Consider the following 16,873-nt stretch of genomic DNA (forward strand, 5'->3'; position numbering starts at 1 on the left):
CAGCAAACTTTTATTAGACAACACAGTTCAAACAAGAGATGCCACCATTTTCTCTGTTTGTGGGTAGGCCTAGGTCTTAAACTGCCTCTAAGCCAGTGACCACTTTTCTTCTGTCTCATAGGGAAATGGGATAGCCCATCTTGTACTGTTGAGAATGATCTGGTGGCTAGAGGTTGTGAACATAACCTTTGATGCAGTTATTTGTCACATTATTGTGGAATTTGTCCCACTGTATAGATGGGATGGGTACTGTAATACAAAAACAAGATACAGCAGATGATGGAAATCTGAAATTTAAAAAAGCAGAAAACGCCAGAAGTACTTGGATCAGGTGGCATCTGTGGAGAGAGAAATCTCTCTGATGAATGACCTTTCATCAGAGCTGGTCATTCCCAGAACTGGGACTGGATACTGTGATGTTGGTAGCTCTGGATTATTTTGGAAGAATGTTCATCAGTATTGAGGGCAAAACATCTAAAGAGGTATACAATGTGACAACCAGTCTGCAGTAGAAATAGTGGTTTCCTTAGCAACAATATTACAGAACTGCCTCTGATTCTGTGTTAAAATGTACATCTAAAATGGTGTTTACTCAGCTGGCATAACAAATGTTGTGATTAGCACTTCATAATTTAAAAGCTTTGACTGTTACACCAAGTAGTAAATGATGTCATTTAATACACAGAATTGGCAATACTGAAGTGCTAGCTTCTGTTCATCATATAATTCCTGATCATGTTCTTTGTTCCTTTTCAAATTAGAGACATGGTGTTTGACATTTAAATGAACAACATTGCTATTCAGTACTGCAAAACTAATGGAAAGACTTTGCCTGGGGAAGCAAACCTCTAAAGTGCCAATGTGCTCGTTCACTAGATGTAGTGATGATTACAAAAAACAATAGATGTAAGCATTTTAGTTTCGGCAATCTTGGGTGCATGTCCCTGGAAGAATATTAGAAATATTTCCAATTTATCTTACAGCAGCAAAGTTTGTACCTTTTCTTTTTAGGAGTCTCTTACTCTCCTGATTGGGGATGGGGTAAGAGGCGTGCGGTGTGAGTGAGCGTGAGTGAGTAGATATTGATTCTTTAAAATGGCTCGAGTTGAATTTTTGGATCAAGCTGAGGGCTGTTAGTGCCACTTCAGTTATCTTCTTCCAATAACTTAGGTCCCCTAAGTGTGCGAGGACAGGAGTATGGAGTTAACCACATGCTCCTGGCTTGTAAAGTAGCTCAAATTCCAGTAGTCTTGTCTGAAGACACACGTAGAATATTGAGATTTTAGGTACATATCTTTGAAGTAGAGATATTTAAATGAGCAAGATAGAACTTATTCCCACATTTTATGTGTCACTGCCAGTGAAATCAGAAACTGACATCAGTGGAACTGTGCAATTCTTTGGATAAACTTTTACAGACCTTTTAATGACAAAATGTCAGAAGTTATATTGATGCAATTGGAAAATAATTACAAACGATTGTCATCCTGGAGCTGGATTTTTTCCACACGAATCTAGTGTTTTCTTTTAATTGGTAAACTTCTTTGGTAGATTCTCTAACGGTTTGGCTGAGCATTTGATAGGGTACTCATAGCTTGATACTGTGTGGTTTGTTTAAAATTGAATATTTTGCATGTTTTAGGAAACGGTGTTAAAACTTTGACAGCCATTTCTCAGTTGAAAGGAAACACAGCTTTGTGTGTGGAACATTTGAGTTCTTCTTAGCATAGAGTTCAATGGGTCAACCGGTTTTTCCACAGGAGCAAAGTATGAGGGGGAAATAGCATTTAGTTTTGTGTATATACCCCTTTTCTTTTATTGACTCAAGAATCACCAGGAGAAAATTGGTTTGTTTTGTCTTCCTCACTTTCATGCAATGGAAATTGAAGTGTGAAAGTTTACTCTTGGCAGTGTCAAAAATTTACTTGAATTATTTTGCTCTTTTTTGCTAAGCCTGTTGATCCACCAATTCAATATAACGTGCTTCACATTTAGAATTCCACTTCTTGCATTGGTGTAATTTTTAATTTATTTGTGTTTTGAGGCCTGAGAATTAGGGAAGAATGTGTTATATTGATTACCATGTAATGCTCGTTGAAAGGTATTTGATGTGTATCTGTGAACTTTGTTCAGATAACTGTTCTCCACAGGTTAAGCGGGGCTTTTAAATGCTTGGCTCCTCCCAAGATCAGGAAAACCAGCAGGAAATTGTTGGCCTAGATCTTCCGATGAGGATTGGAAACCCTATTTCCGACCCTGATCAGAGAAAAAGCTTGCACACTTAGCTTCCTCCGCTTTTTCTGAGACACCTTCTGATGGAGGATCTTCCCAGTGCGTCAAACTTAGGAGGGAGCAGTGCAGAGAATCCGGACAAAGTCCTCACCCCCTTGTTATGGCTCTAGCTGCCATATTCCGGTAACTGTTTAAATGTCTCAGAGCTGCTATGAAAATGGCTATGGAGAGAAAGTCAGAGGCTCAGGTGGAAGGTGGGTAGGTCTGAGGGAGATGGGTGGCCGGGGCCAAACAGGTTAGGTTGCGGGGTGCAGTGGGGAGAGTTGGAGGCTATCCTATGGGGTGGGCCATCTGAGCAAGTAGTGTTGTCAGTTGTAATTGCCTCAGTATTAGACTTGGATTTTTGTCTAACGTTTCCTGGGTAACTCTAACTCAATGTTGGAGACTTTTTTGGAGAGTCCTGGGGAGCAGGGGAATTGCCTGTTGCAAGTTCAGACTTCTGGGCAATTCCCATAGAGACAGTGTATTGACACTACTGAGGGGTAATAGTGCATCTGCCTGGTCTCTGACTATTTGGAGACCGGAAGATCTGGGCCATTGGCTTTTTAAATAGTATTTCCTCTGCAGGTTGTTTTGCTTCAGTGACAAGTGTGCCACAGTTAAAACTTTTTTATATTAAGGATAGATTTGCCGTTTGGACTAGTAGAAAACTAGTCTGTTTCCCTGTAACCTTGCAAATATTTCCTTTTCAAGTATTTATACAATTACCTTTTGAAATTAGCTATTGAACCTGCTTCCACCACTCTTTCAGGCAGTGTAATTCTAGATCATCACAACTCTTGTATAAAAAAACATTTCTCATCTCCCCTCTGGTCCTTTTGCTAATTATCTTAAATCCATGCCCTCTGGATCCTGACTCTTCTACCACAGGAAAAAGTGCACAGGGAAAAGCTATCAAAATCCCTCGAATTTTTGAACACCTTTATTAATTCTCTTTAACTTTATCTGCTCTAAAGGGATCATTCTCAACTTCTCTAATCTTTTCACATAACTAAAGTGCCCATCCCTGGTACCATTCTAGTTTTTCTCTTCTGCATCCTCTCCAAGGCCTTCACATCCTTCCTAAGCAGTCTTATCAACTTGTCCTAGCACAATCAAAGTTTTGTGTGCATGAAACCCCAGGTGTTTCTGTTTCTGCACCCCTTTTAAAATTGTATCATCTATGTTGTCTCTCTTTTTAAAAATGCATCACTTCACACACCTCTGCATTAAATTTAACTTGTCATGTTTCTGCCCATTTCAGCAGTCTTTCTAGCTTTTCCTGAAGTCTGCTACTATCGCCCTCCCTGTTTACCACATTTTCAAGTTTGCTATCTTCAGCGTGCCCAGGTCATTAATGTAATTAAAGTGGCTTTAATGCCAACCATGGGGCACCACTGTATAACTGAAAAGCAGCTGTTCATTACTTTCCATTGCCAATTTCATAACGATGCTAACTGATCCTTTAATCGGGTGAGCTTCAATTTTGCTAACCAGTATTATTTTTGGTGCTATTTTCAAACACCTTTTGGAAGTCCAGATACACAAAAACTGCACTACTTTCACCAACTCTCTCTTTCTTCAGAGAATGTAATCTAATTTGTCAGACAGTATTTGCCTTCAACAAATCTGTGTGGGATGTCGTTTATCAACCCATGTCTGTAAGTGACAATTTTCTTCTGGACTGTCTCTGAAATTTCCCCACCACTGATGTTAGGCTAACTCTCCTGTAGTTGCCAGGTTTATACTTCAACTTTTCAACCCTCCAGTCCTCTAACGTTGCTCCCATATCCAAGGGGTATTGACAGATTGTAGCTAGAGCCTATGCTATTTCTACCCTTCTCTCAGTAACCTTAAGATGCATCCCATCTGATGACTTTTCTTTACTGCCAATCTTTTAAGTACATTTCCCTTTCATCTTGTTCACTTTCTTTGTCAATGTCACAGTATATGAGGAATTAATAATGTCCTCTTGCTTTGTAAAGAAAGGTGCAAAGTACTCTTAAGTTCCTCTGCTACTACAGGATCTTAGTTTTTAGTCTCTAATTGTCTCAATCCTTCCTTTGACCACCCTTTTACTATTTCTATGACTTATATTCCCTTTTATGTTATCCAAATGTGAACAAAACTGTTAAGTCTCTTTTAAGCCTTATCTAAGTAAAAGCTTCACACATAGTGTGCTCCATTTTCAAGTAACATGGTTCCTTTAATAACAGAAGTATGTTTCCTGCAGGTCCGGTCTGTGGATGAGATGAATCATGACTTTCAAGCTCTTGCACTGGAGGGACGGGGAATGGGAGAAGTAAGTTGGCTAAAATGTGGAATTCTTGAGAGTTCCAGGCTCAACTCTGAAAAAGAATTGTGCTTTATTTTCACCATCCTAGTTACCTATTTGTACCAGTGAGGAGGAAAACAGAGCGGAGTGTCAGAGCCCCGACTAAAATTCTGTACTGTTCCAAAGTATAAATGTTGAAGTATGCTTTTAATAATGCCTATGGAGCTTTTTTTAGATAAGTATACCCAAGTGGAAATTTATTATGTATTTCTGGTACATCAAATTTTAAAGTGATAATTAATCTTATAGCCATCTGCCTACAATTGATTAAGTAATAAAATTACACAGGAAACTTGAAAACTGCAACAATAACTTGCATTTATATGGCGGCTTTCAGTAGAAAAAAGTACAAGGCAATTTTTTTATTCATTCATGGGCTAGCATTTATTGCCCATCCCTAGTTGCCCTTGAGGTGGTGGTGATGAACTGCTGCAGTCCATGTGGTGTCGGTACAGCCACAGTGCTGACCTAAAAGAAGGGAGGTCCAGGATTTTGACTCAAAACTTGGCTGATGAAGTGTACTTTCAGGAGGGGTTTAAAGAAATAGATAAAGGTGGAAAACTTTAGGTAGGAATTTTGGGTTATTTTTCACCCTTTGATGAAAAAAGGCACCAGATCATGGAACAACCAGGCTGGGGGAGAGAGTAAGAATATTATTGAAGATGAGGACATCCAAAGTGGTGGTGAGGGGTTGGTTGAGCTGGTTATCAGCTGCAGAAATATTGTGGCAAATAGCGAGCCAAAGGTTAGACAGCTGGGAGTCTCAAAATGCCGAAATGAGACTTGGACAATGCTTTTTCTTTTGGCAGGAATGGGTACAAAAGGAACAGGGCTTGAAATATGGTAGGGCAGGCAATTATTGGTGGTGAATAATACATGGTTGTACTCTCAGATCTGCTCATTGGTAATTAAGGCAATGGGTGTAGACAGAGTGGCTGTGAATATCGGTGGATGAGTTTATATGGAAGGGTTAGTTAAGGTAGAATGGGAGAGAGGGCAAGGTGAGGTGAGAAGAGTTGAAAATCAGCTAAAAATGACAGTGCTCTTTAATTTGAAGACTCTGTGTAGGACCAAGGTGAGAATTAATAGAATATAGCAAGGGTGTGCAGGAAGTATACAGGAGCAAAGAGAGTTAAGCCAGTGTTGAAATAAGACCAATATTAGTGATATTGAAGGTTAAACAGTAACTTTTTTGAGAAGAATCTTTGGTTTATACAGTTTTTTTAGCAGCCCATCCAATTTTTTCCCCACTCCAAGCATGAAGGAACATATAAGATTTCAAATGTTAGCAAATTATCATTTGTTATCAGCAGGCAAGCTGGGGACAGAAATAACTAATATTTAATTCAATGATATTGCATGCAGTTTTTTCTTTTACCTTGCTGCGTGACTTTCTAGTCCTCTTTGACCTGACAAATTAATTAAAAATAAAAACAAAAAAACTGCGGATGCTGGAAATCCAAAACAAAAACAGAATTACCTGGAAAAACTCAGCAAGTCTGGCAGCATCGGCGGAGAAGAAAAGAGTTGACGTTTCGAAGGGTCATGAGGACTCGAAACGTCAACTCTTTTCTTCTCCGCCGATGCTGCCAGACTTGCTGAGTTTTTCCAGGTAAATTAATTAAAAAGTATATCTTCTGTGTGCCTCCCATTATGTTAATATATTCCTACTATAGTACCTAATTGTGTTGTGTATATTTTTTTGTTTGGGGGATGAGGGTCTGAGGGTCTGAGGGAAGCAGCTGTACAAAGCTGCCAATCAGAAAAAGCACTGCAAAATATTTGGAAAAATTAAGTTTAGGTTCTCAGTTTTATTGAACTTGGCCCACTTTTTTTAAAGTTAATTTTTAAATTCACTGATGGAAAAAGTCGTCATTTTGTAGAACCTCAGTTATTGGCATCTTGTAATTGAAGGGTATTCATAACTTTGAAGTGTAAGAATGCTGAAATAATTATGATTTTAATACATTTATGGTCCGTTAGCAATTGAACTGAGATGTTTACTTCTGCTCATCCATCCTTACTGTTAGCGAAAGCAAATAAAGTGGCTTGTTGTGACCATCTGGAGTTCTGAAATAGCATTTGGGTCAGGCTTCCTCTCCTCCTACTCCATTGGATGGCCATTGTATTATCTGGAATTTCTGAGGTTAATTGCTATGAGGTTCCACTGTAAAAGTTCTGTAATATTTGAGTCTAACCATAAAAAAAATTCCATGGCACTGTTCAAAGAAAAGTAGCGGAGATCTGCCAGTGTCTTGGCCAATATGTATGACTCAACCAACACCTATTACAGACAATCTGGTAATTTATTACATTGCTGTTTGTGGGAGCTTTTTTTTTCTCAAATTGGATGCCACATTTTCTGCATTGCAACAGCAACTACACTTCAGAAGTATATCATTGGTTGTAAAGCATTTTGAAACATCCTGAAGTCATAAAGGGTGTATAAATATAAGTCTGTCTTTACTTTGCTGAAGGAATCAGTAAAGTCTTGGAAATTGATATTTACATAGTTGTATCCTGTAGTTTTTGTTTTCTGATGCAAATTAGTGTGGGAATGACCCAGGAGTACCATCCCTTGTAGATCTTTCTGCATGGACAACCATCTAGATCAATAGTTTTCAAAATGTTGTAGGGTCCTCCAGGTGGCCCATGGGCTGGTCCAAAATGCAAGTTGCTTTTTGTTCTTTCATGGGCTGTGGCCATCGTTGATGAGGCCAGAGTTTATTGCCCATCCCTAATTGCCCTTGAGAAGGTGATGGTGACCTACTGCCTTGAACTCCTGCAGGCCGTGTGGTGTAGGTTCACCCACTGCTGTTAGGGCAGGAGTTCTAGGATTTTGACTCACCGACATTGAAGGAATGCCGTTATAACTCCAAGTCAGGGTGGTGTGTGACTTTGAGGGAAACCAGTGGGTGGTGTTCCCATGCATTTGCTGCCTTTGTCCTTCAAGATGGTAAAGGTCGCTGGTTTGGAAGGTGACACCGAGGCCTTGGTGAGCTGCTGCAGTGCATCTAGTAGATGGTACACAATGCTGCCACAGTGTGTCATTGGTGGAGGGGATGAATGTTGAAGGTGGTGGATGGGGTGTCAGTCAAGCAGGCTGTTTTGTCCTGAATTATGTCAAGCTTCTTGAGTGTTTTTGGAGCTGCATGCATCGAAGCAAGTGGAGAGTATTCCGTCACACTCCTGACTGGAGCCTTCTATTTGGTGGACAGGCTTTGGGGAGTCGAAAGATGAGCTACCCGGTGCAGAATTCCCAGCCTCTGGCCTGCTCTTATAGCCACAGTATTCATATGGCTAGTCCAGTTCAGTTTCTGGTCAGCCCCCCAAATGTTGATAATGGAGGTTTCAATGATAGTAATGCCATTGAATGTCAAGGGCAGATGGTAAGATTCTCTCTTGTTGGAGATAGTCATTGCCTGGCACTTCTGTGGTGCAAATGTTACTTGCCACTTATCAGCCCAAGTCTGGATGTTGTCCAGGTCTTGCTGCTTATGGACACGGACTACTGCAGTACCCGAGGAGTCGCAGGTGATGCTGAACATTATTCAATCATCACATTGCAAATCACTGAAGGTGGTATTCAATATTAAAAGTTTGACAGACCACACTGTCAATCTATCTTTCAGGCTAAAGGCAGTAATAATGTACACCACCCCACAAACGATACAAATATCCTAGACTCGCCCACACGTCTGTGAAGCATTTGCTGCCATTCCCAACATCATACAACCATGAGATTGGATTTTCAACACTTGGGCTGAAAACAGGAGGAGGAACTGGATGAACATGGAGCCCGGCATTAGACTCTAGCTGTACAGTTTGGAACAAGATGTTACTTCATTGATTTATCATCAAAAGCAGTGTCATTCTTCCCATTACTTCTAAGGAGACTTTTTGTGGTGGCAAGTGAAAGCGGGTGGGGTAGGACTGGTAGGTGGCCTGCATGGTCTTTTGTCCCACCTAAGTGGTCCATGGACAGAAGTGTTTAAGAACCACTGATCTGGATCAGATGGCATTTTATTTTGACATAAAGCCTCATTTTGGGCTGTACCCTTTAGTTTTTTTTTGGTTATTTACATGCATACCGTAAACATAATTTGTTACACTGCATTGTTTATTTATTCCAGTTTTGTACTGCACTGCAGCCTGTGAAATTTGCTGAGCATGTATACCTTGAGTTCAAATTTAGTAAAGTGTATGTGGTTTGTGTGTAGGCTCCAGAGTCTTTTGGGGACTTCCAATTCTCTTCAATATTGGTTGCAACTTTGTGCAATCTTCAGGCTGAGCAATTTTGAGCACCTGTTATATGCTCTGGTCATTTAACAGGAACTGATTTTGGACCATAGCCCCAATTAGCTTCACTTTTAACATACTTCAAGCAGTCACCTCTCATGCAACCTTAGTGCTGACCTAAATCAATGCTGATATCAAGACTGAGCAGAAGAAAATGGATTAAGATTTTATATTTCCATGATGACAAAAATTGCTTCCAGTGCTTTCTCTTACGTTGTTGAGTTATTTCAGCATGGTGTTTGTCACCTGATTGTCACAAAATTGTCTCTTAGTATGACATCAAGTAATTTAGTGGTGACCTGTGTAGCCCAAGCTCCTGGACACAACTCTACTGCTGATTTTTGACTGGCAGAGCAGTGTCAGCATTCTCTGAAACAACTGAATTTTTCAGTTCCATTCATGCCATCTAAGGCTACTTTTTGATTTACATTTCCAACTCTTCAGAAAAAGAGGTAGTGATTTGCCCTTGTCTGAATATATTCTTCAAATTTCCTCCTAACTATAAGGCTAATTATTTGAAGCACTGTTGACAGTAAATAAAGACTGAAGAGGTCAAGCTTACTTTACACCATCCTGTCCTGCTACAAAGGGCTTTATAAGAGTCTCTCTAGGAAAAGAGATTTTACCTGATAAATTTCCTTCCATTGAATGTGACTGCCAGTTGACCGTCTAGTACAGAGTTCACTTGGTATGCTGAGATCATGAGATCTTCACCAATCCAAGCAATTTGCCATTTGAAAGAAAGAAATGGTCAATGTTAGATTGGATTAAGGGAGTATAATTCCTTATGCAAAACCTTGGCATTGTATCCATCTGGAAAAGATGAGCTTGCTCTGCTTGTGCAGTGACAATGTTCTTAGCTTGGGGACAGATTTTCCATGATTTTTGTGCAGCTTGTTTATAAACTTGATTTTGATCTAATGATGCAGTGCTGTAGTGGTCCAAGCTAGTCAAAAGATGTTAATCCTTCAAGTCTCTACCCTCAGTTTAGTGCATTTTTTGGAATGCATTTATTTGTACTTGGCAGGTTGCAGGAATAAGAAAGTATGTTAGATTATCTACTAGACGTTTGGCCTTCCTCATTCTTCGAAAGAAGTTCAGCATCCATATGGAGCTAGCAGTCTACCTACCCTTCATTTCTCTTTCTATATGTAGGTTTTGATGCTGTATTTTTGAGATCTGAATGCTGCCTCCTTCAATTCAAGAACAGCGGTGCATCCAGAACAAAGCCTTACATAAGGTAAAATGTTGAAAGGTTATCTGACCTTTGAACCATGCACAGCCATCTTGAAAGGACAGTATTTGAGTCTTTCCCATTAGAGAAAATCTTACTAAGGAGGAGTGAAACCTCAATGAGAAGCAGTTTTATAATTTTTTTGTGATTTGCTCTGCCATTCTGTAAAATTACGTCAGGTTTTGTCCAATGATTGAGTGAATACTTCTCATAAATGCCATGGAAAAGGCCATTCATTTTACAAATAGTCATCACTGTCAAGTGTTGCTCTGGAGTAAATTCATTATGGTAACCTTAAACTCTGAAATTTAATTATATGCTATTGTCAAAGTGTAAATTTTTCTCTCCCTCTTCCGGGTTTCTGAAAGCACCGACCCCTTGATGGAGTGAAACTCCACACGTGCTGGGCTTTTTGGGTAACTTGTCCACATGGTTGTTTTCCTCCTATGAGTGTTTTGTGGATTCTTTAAAAATTACTTCACAGCTAAGCCCAATCTTGTCTTTACTCAACATGTTACACAGATGAACTTCCAGTAAGAATCATTGAGAAACCTAATGTACCTCCACCACACTCTGCTGGGATCCGGATACTCAGCACAAAACAGGGGTCAAATCTTCCTAGTTTGGTCAACAAGTATTCTTTGACTAGGCTGTGTGATAATTCCACATTCTAAACCTAATCTCTTGTTGGACGTGCTTAGAACATTGAATGTGGGTAATAGTCACCAAAAGTCAATAGTTTTCCTCTACCATGCAAATTACTTTGTTGCAGTGATAAAGCAAGATAGCCAGCAGATAACTGTCAGGCCCTATGTTGAAGTTCTGAGTTATCAGTTGTTTACAGATCTGTTATTTCTGGGAGATGAGCCAGAGCCACCTGAAATAAACTGCAATATCTTTGCCATTTCAGCCTCTTAAGTTTATGGAATCTTTACCACTTTTACTAAAACGGTTGTAATTTTGGGTTTGTTGATAGATTCTGCATGTAAAGAGGATTTGTAAACCTGCTTCATTTGTCTCAAATTGTCTGAACACTCTTAGTACAAAGATCTTGTGCAGTTCTAAATAACTTAACTTGATTGCTCACCTTTTTTTTAACCTTGACGTTATCATAATTTGACCTTGCCTTTCTGATGTGGTGTTGGTTTCTTGGTGCTAAAATCCTTAGCTGCCCAACTTTTAATTTATGCATGGCTGAATGAATGCCTGTATCAAGCTAGATTAGAAGAATCTCTCTATCTGGAGTTTGGCTTAATTCTGAGCCTTGTCGCTTTTGAGGCAGAACACTCTTGATCCAAGCCCCAAGTCAAGACCTGAATGCTTGTTTTAGACTGGGTTTCGGTGGAGCCTGCGTTGTTGTTGGTGGTTGTCTTTTAGGTGAGATATTAAGAGAAGCCCAAACGTGCCTGTCCAGGTGAACGTACACTGGATCTAGTAATACAACTGACAGAATCTAGACTGGCCCCCCGTAACGTAACTGAGGGCATTCCCATTGGCCCCCTGTAACAAAACTGAGGGTATCGCCACTGGTCTCCTGTAACTGAGGCCATTACCACTAGCCCCCGTAACATAACTGAGGGTATTGCCCCTGGCCTCCTGTAACGTAACTGAGTTAAATGCACAGGAACTGTGAGCCTCAGTATTTGTAGTGATTGGGGACAGGGAGAAGACACAAAAAGTACCTCTAGTAGAAAAGCAGAGGGCAAAAAGGAGAGTGTAACTTAAAACAATCATGATCACTGGAGGAAAAGTAGTTGGGAAACTAAAGAGACTAAAGGCTGACAGGTCCCCTGCACCAGAGGGTCTTAAAAGAATTGGCTGCAGTAATAGCGGATGCATTGGTTGTAACCTTCCAAAGTTCCCTAGATTCTGGAAAGGTCCCTGCAGACTGGAACACCACTATTCAAGAAGGGAAGAAGACAGAAAGCAGGAAACTATAGAGTCCTGTGAAGATGTAACAAGCAAAGTGGATAAAGGGGAACAAGTAGTTGTAGTGTATTTGGATTTCCAAAAGGCATTGGATTAGATGCCACGAGATAAGGGGTCATGGTGTTGGGGGTGATATATTAGCATGGATAGAGAATTGGCTAACTAGCAGGAAACAGAATCAGGATAAATGTATCATTTTCAGTTTGGCAAACTAACAAGTGGAGTATCACAGGAATCAATGCTGTGGCCTCAACTGTTTACCATCTATGTTATTGACCTCAGTTGAGGGACCAGGTAGTATTGTAGCCAAATTTGCTGACTATGCAAGATAGGTAGGAAAGCAAGTTGTGAGGGGAATACAAAGAGTCTGCAAAGGGGTGTTAAGTCTCCTCAGGACCTTAATGTTTCAATGAGATCACCCCTCATTCTTCTAAACTTCGATGAGCATAGGCCTAAGCTGCTCAATGTTTCCTCAGAAGACCCCCTTCAATCCAGGAATCAGCCTAGTGAACCATCTTTAAACTGGTTGCAATGCAAGTACACCCCTCCTTAAGCAAGACAACCAAAAATGTACACAGTACTCTAGGTGTGCTAGGAGGGGATTAAGTGAGTGGCCAAAAATTTTGCAGATGGGAGTGTAATGTGGGAAAATGTAAGGTTGTTCACTTTGGGAAGAAGAATGGAAAAACAGAATATTATTTAGATGGGGAGAGAGACTGCAGGATTCTGCAGTGCAAGGGGATCCATGTGTCCTTGTCCGCAAATTAAAATTAAATAAGCAACAGGTACAGCAAGTAATTAGGAAGGCAAATGGAATATTGGCCTATATTGCAGAGGGAATGGAGTTTAAAAGTAGGCAAGTCTTGCTACAACTGTACGCGGCATTTATGAGAGCACACCTAGAGTACTGTGTACATTTTTGGTTGTCTTGCTTAAGGAGGGGTGTACTTGCATTGCAACCAGTTTAGAGATGGTTCACTAGGCTGATTCCTGGATGGAAGGGGGTCTTCTGAGGAAACATTGAGCAGCTTAGGCCTATGCTCATCGAAGTTTAGAAGAATGAGGGGTGATCTTATTGAAACATTAAGGTCCTGAGGGGACTTGACCGGATGGATGCTGGGAAGATGTTTCCCCTTGAGATGAGAATTTCCTTCTCTAAGAGTTGTGCATCTGTGGAACTCTCTTCCCCATAGAACAGTGGAGGAAGAGTTATTGAATATTTTTAAGATTAGCTTAGATTCTTGATTGATCAGTGACTAAAGGGTATAGGGGGTACACAGGAACGTAGAGTTGAGGCCACAGTAAGATCAACCTTGATCTTGTCAAATAACGGAGCAGGCTCAAGGGGCCAAATGACTACTTATTCATATGTTTGTACATATGTTCGTAATCCAGTGAGGAATCCGCTGTATTTATCTCCACTGTTTGATGTTGAAGGTTCTCGCCCTTGCTTTTGAATTCTCGTTTTAACTAAGACAGTTTTAAGATCCAATGCTAATTCAGAAATCTACCTAAATAGACAGCATTGAATTTTTAAAAAAAATATTCTTTCATGGGGTGTGGGTATTGCTGGTCAGGCTGGCACTTGTTGCCCATCCCTAATCCCCCCTTGAGAAGGTGTTGGTGAACCATCTCCTTGAACTGCTGAAGTCCACGTGGTGTAGATATACCCACAGTGCTGTTAGGAAAGAAGTTCCAGGATTTTGACTCAGAGATGGTGAAAGAATGCTAATATAGTTCCAAGTCAGGATAGTATGTGACTTGGAAGGGAGCTTGCGGCTGTTAGTGTTCCCATGTGTCTTCTGCCCTTGTCCTAGGCGGTATTTGAAAGGTGCTGTCGAAGGAGATTTGGTGAGTTGCTGCAGTGCGCCTTGTAATGGTACACAGCTCTGCCACTATGCATCAATGGTGGAGGGAGAGAATGTTTAAGGTGGTGGATGGGGTGTTGATCAAGCAAGCTGCTTTGTCCTGGATGATGTGGAGCTGCACTCATCTAGACAAGTGGAGAATATTCCATCGTGCTCCTGACTTATAGATGGTGAATAGGCTTTGGGGAATCGGGAAGTGATTTACTAACTATAGCATTCCCAGCCTCTGACCTGCTGTTGTAGCCACAATATTTATGCGCTGGTCCTGTTCATTTTCTGGCCAGTGGTAACTCCCCAGGTTGTTGATAGTAGTGGGATTCATTGATGGTGATGCTGTTGAATGTCAAGAGGAGATAGTTAGACTCCCTCTTGTGGAGATGGTGATTGCCTGGCACTTGAGTGGCATGAATGTTACTTGCCATCTATCAGCAGTGCCTGAGTGAGGGGGGTGCACAAGGTGCAAAACACTGGTTTGGGGTGGGGGCAGGCTCATTGGCTGAGTAGCCTGCCAATCAGGATGGTCAGTGTCTAAAGCAGCCAATCTGATGCCTAGACCATCCTAATTGGCAGGTTACTTGGCCAGTGTTTGCTGCTGTTCTGAAATATAACAGTTATTGGCTGAGTAGGAAGTGCGAGATTCCCCAGTCCTTCCTTCCTTTCCACCTTGTGGACTGTTCTGTTTGGGCGTAGTTGGGTGCTGCTCTCTTCACTCATCCTCAGATCTGGCTGGAGGCTGCCTTTTTTGAATTCATACACGGAATATGGGCTTTGCTGGCTGGGCCAGCATTTATTGTCCACCCGTAGTTGCCTTTGAGAAGGTGATGGTAAACCGCCTTTTTGAACCGCTGCAGCCCATGTGATGTGGGTACAACCACAATGCTGTTAGGAAGGGAGTTCCAGGATTTTCACCCTGCGACAGTGAAGGAATGGCGATACATTTCCAAGTCAGGATGGCTACTTGTCAGCCCAAGCCTGGATATTGCCCAGGTTTTGCTGCATTTGGACATGGACTGCTTCAGTATCTGAGGAGTCGTGAATGGTGTTGGACATTGTGCAATCATAAGCGAACATTCCCACTTCTGAACTTATGATGGAAGGAAGGTCATTGATGAAGCAGCTGAAGATGGTTGGGCCAAGGACACTACCCTGAGGAGCTCCTGCAGTATTGTCCTGGACTGAGATGACTGACCTCCAACAATCACAACCATTTTCCTTTGTGCTAGGTATGACTCCAACCAGCAGAGAGTTTTCCCCCTGATTCCCATTGACTCCAGTTTAGTTAGGGCTCCTTGATGCCACACTGTCAAATGCTGCCTTGATGTCAAGGGCAGTCACTCTCACCTCACCTTGGGAGTTCAGCTCTTTTGTCCATGTTTGAACCAAGGCTGCAATGAGGTCTGGAGCTGAGTGGCCCTGGCAGAACCCAAACTGGGCGTCAGTGAACAGGTTATTGCTAAGCACTGTTGATGACCCCTTCCATTACTTTACTGACGATGGAGGGTAGACTGATGGGGTGGTAATTGGCCGGGTTAGATTTGTTCTGCTTTTTGTGTACAGGACATACCTGGGCAATTTTCCACATAGCCTGGTAGATGCCAGTGTTGTAGCTGTACTGGAACAGCTTGGCTCAGGGCTCAGCAAGTTCAGGAGCACAAGTCTTCAGTACTATTGCCGGAATATTGTAAGGGCCCATAGCCTTTGCAGTATCCAGTGCCTTCAGCCATTTCTTGATATCACGTGGAGTGAATCGAATTGGCTTAAGACTGGCATTTGTGATGCTAGGGACCTATGGAGAAGACTGAGATGGATCACCCACTTGGCACTTCTGGCTGAAGACTGCAGCAATGCTTCAGCCTTATCTTTTGCACTGATGTGCTGGGCTCCTCCATCATTGAGGTTGAGGATATTTGTGGAGCCTCTCCTCCAGTGAGTTGTTTAATTGTTTTCCACCATTCACGACAGGGATGTGGCAGTACTGCAGAGCTTAGATCTGATCCGTTGGTTGTAGGATCGTTTAGCCCTTGCCCTTGTCAGCCATGGTTGCCTTGTCCTCCCTTTAGTATGCTCCTTCTTCCTAGGGATGAATTTTTGCTGTGTCTCCCAAATTACTCCCAGAAACTCCTGCCATTGCTGTTACACTGTCTTTCCTGCTAGGCTCATCTCCCAGTCAATTCTGGCCAGCTCCTCCCTCATGCCTCTGTAGTTGCCTTTATTCAATTGTAATACCGATACATCTGATTCCAGCTTTTTCCTCTCAAATTGCAGGGTAAATTCTATCATATTATGGTTACTTCCTTCACTTTAAGCTCCCTTATCAAATCTGCCTCATTACACATCCCTAAATCTAGAATTGCCTGTTCCCTAGTGGGCTTCACCACAAGCTGCTCCAAAAAGCCATCTCGTAGACATTCCACAAATTCCTTTTCTTTGGATCCACTACCAACCTGATTTTCCCAGTCTACCTGCATATTGAAATCCCCCATGATCACTGTAACCTTGCCTTTCTTATAAGCCTTTTCTATCTCCTGGTGTATCTTGCGCCCCATATCCTGACTACTGTTCGGAGGTCTGTACATAACTCCCATTATGGTTTTTTTTACCTTTGTGGTTCCTCAACTCTACCCACAGAGATTCTACGTCATTTCTTGCTATCGATTTAATTTCATTTCTTACTAACAAAGCAACCCCACCCCCTCTGCCAACCTGCCTACCTTTTCAATAGGATGTATATCCTTATATATTTAGCTCCCAGTCCTGATCCCCTTGCAGCCATGTCTCTGTGATGCCCACCACATCATACCTGCCCATTTCAATCTGCGCCACAAGCTCAATTACCTTATTTCGTATACTGCGTGCATTCAGATACAACACCTTCAGTTCTGTATTTCCCGTCCCCTTTCTTTGTCCCTTTATCTGATGTGCTTGAAGTTAGATTCC

At 41.5% G+C, this 16,873-nt stretch overlaps 1 protein-coding gene across 16 annotated transcripts in view; it reads left to right on the top strand.

Annotated features, from left to right (window-relative positions):
* LOC121277910 (pumilio homolog 2) overlaps positions 1–16,873 on the top strand; it is a 126,505-nt gene that overhangs the window by 23,799 nt on the left and 85,833 nt on the right. For 14 of the 16 annotated variants that reach the window (XM_041187737.1, XM_041187739.1, XM_041187738.1 and 11 more), the window contains exon 3: positions 4,505–4,573. The exons of 1 other annotated variant lie outside the window; for it this stretch is intronic. In XM_041187737.1, the coding sequence (XP_041043671.1) occupies positions 4,505–4,573 (69 nt within the window). Of the gene's footprint in view, positions 1–4,504; positions 4,574–10,060; positions 10,146–16,873 lie in introns of those variants that run through there. One more of the 16 variants, XM_041187748.1, reaches the window with a different exon arrangement.

Source organism: Carcharodon carcharias, chromosome 5 (assembly GCF_017639515.1).
Source record: "Carcharodon carcharias isolate sCarCar2 chromosome 5, sCarCar2.pri, whole genome shotgun sequence".
In the NCBI taxonomy this organism is placed as follows: Eukaryota; Metazoa; Chordata; class Chondrichthyes; order Lamniformes; family Lamnidae; genus Carcharodon; species Carcharodon carcharias.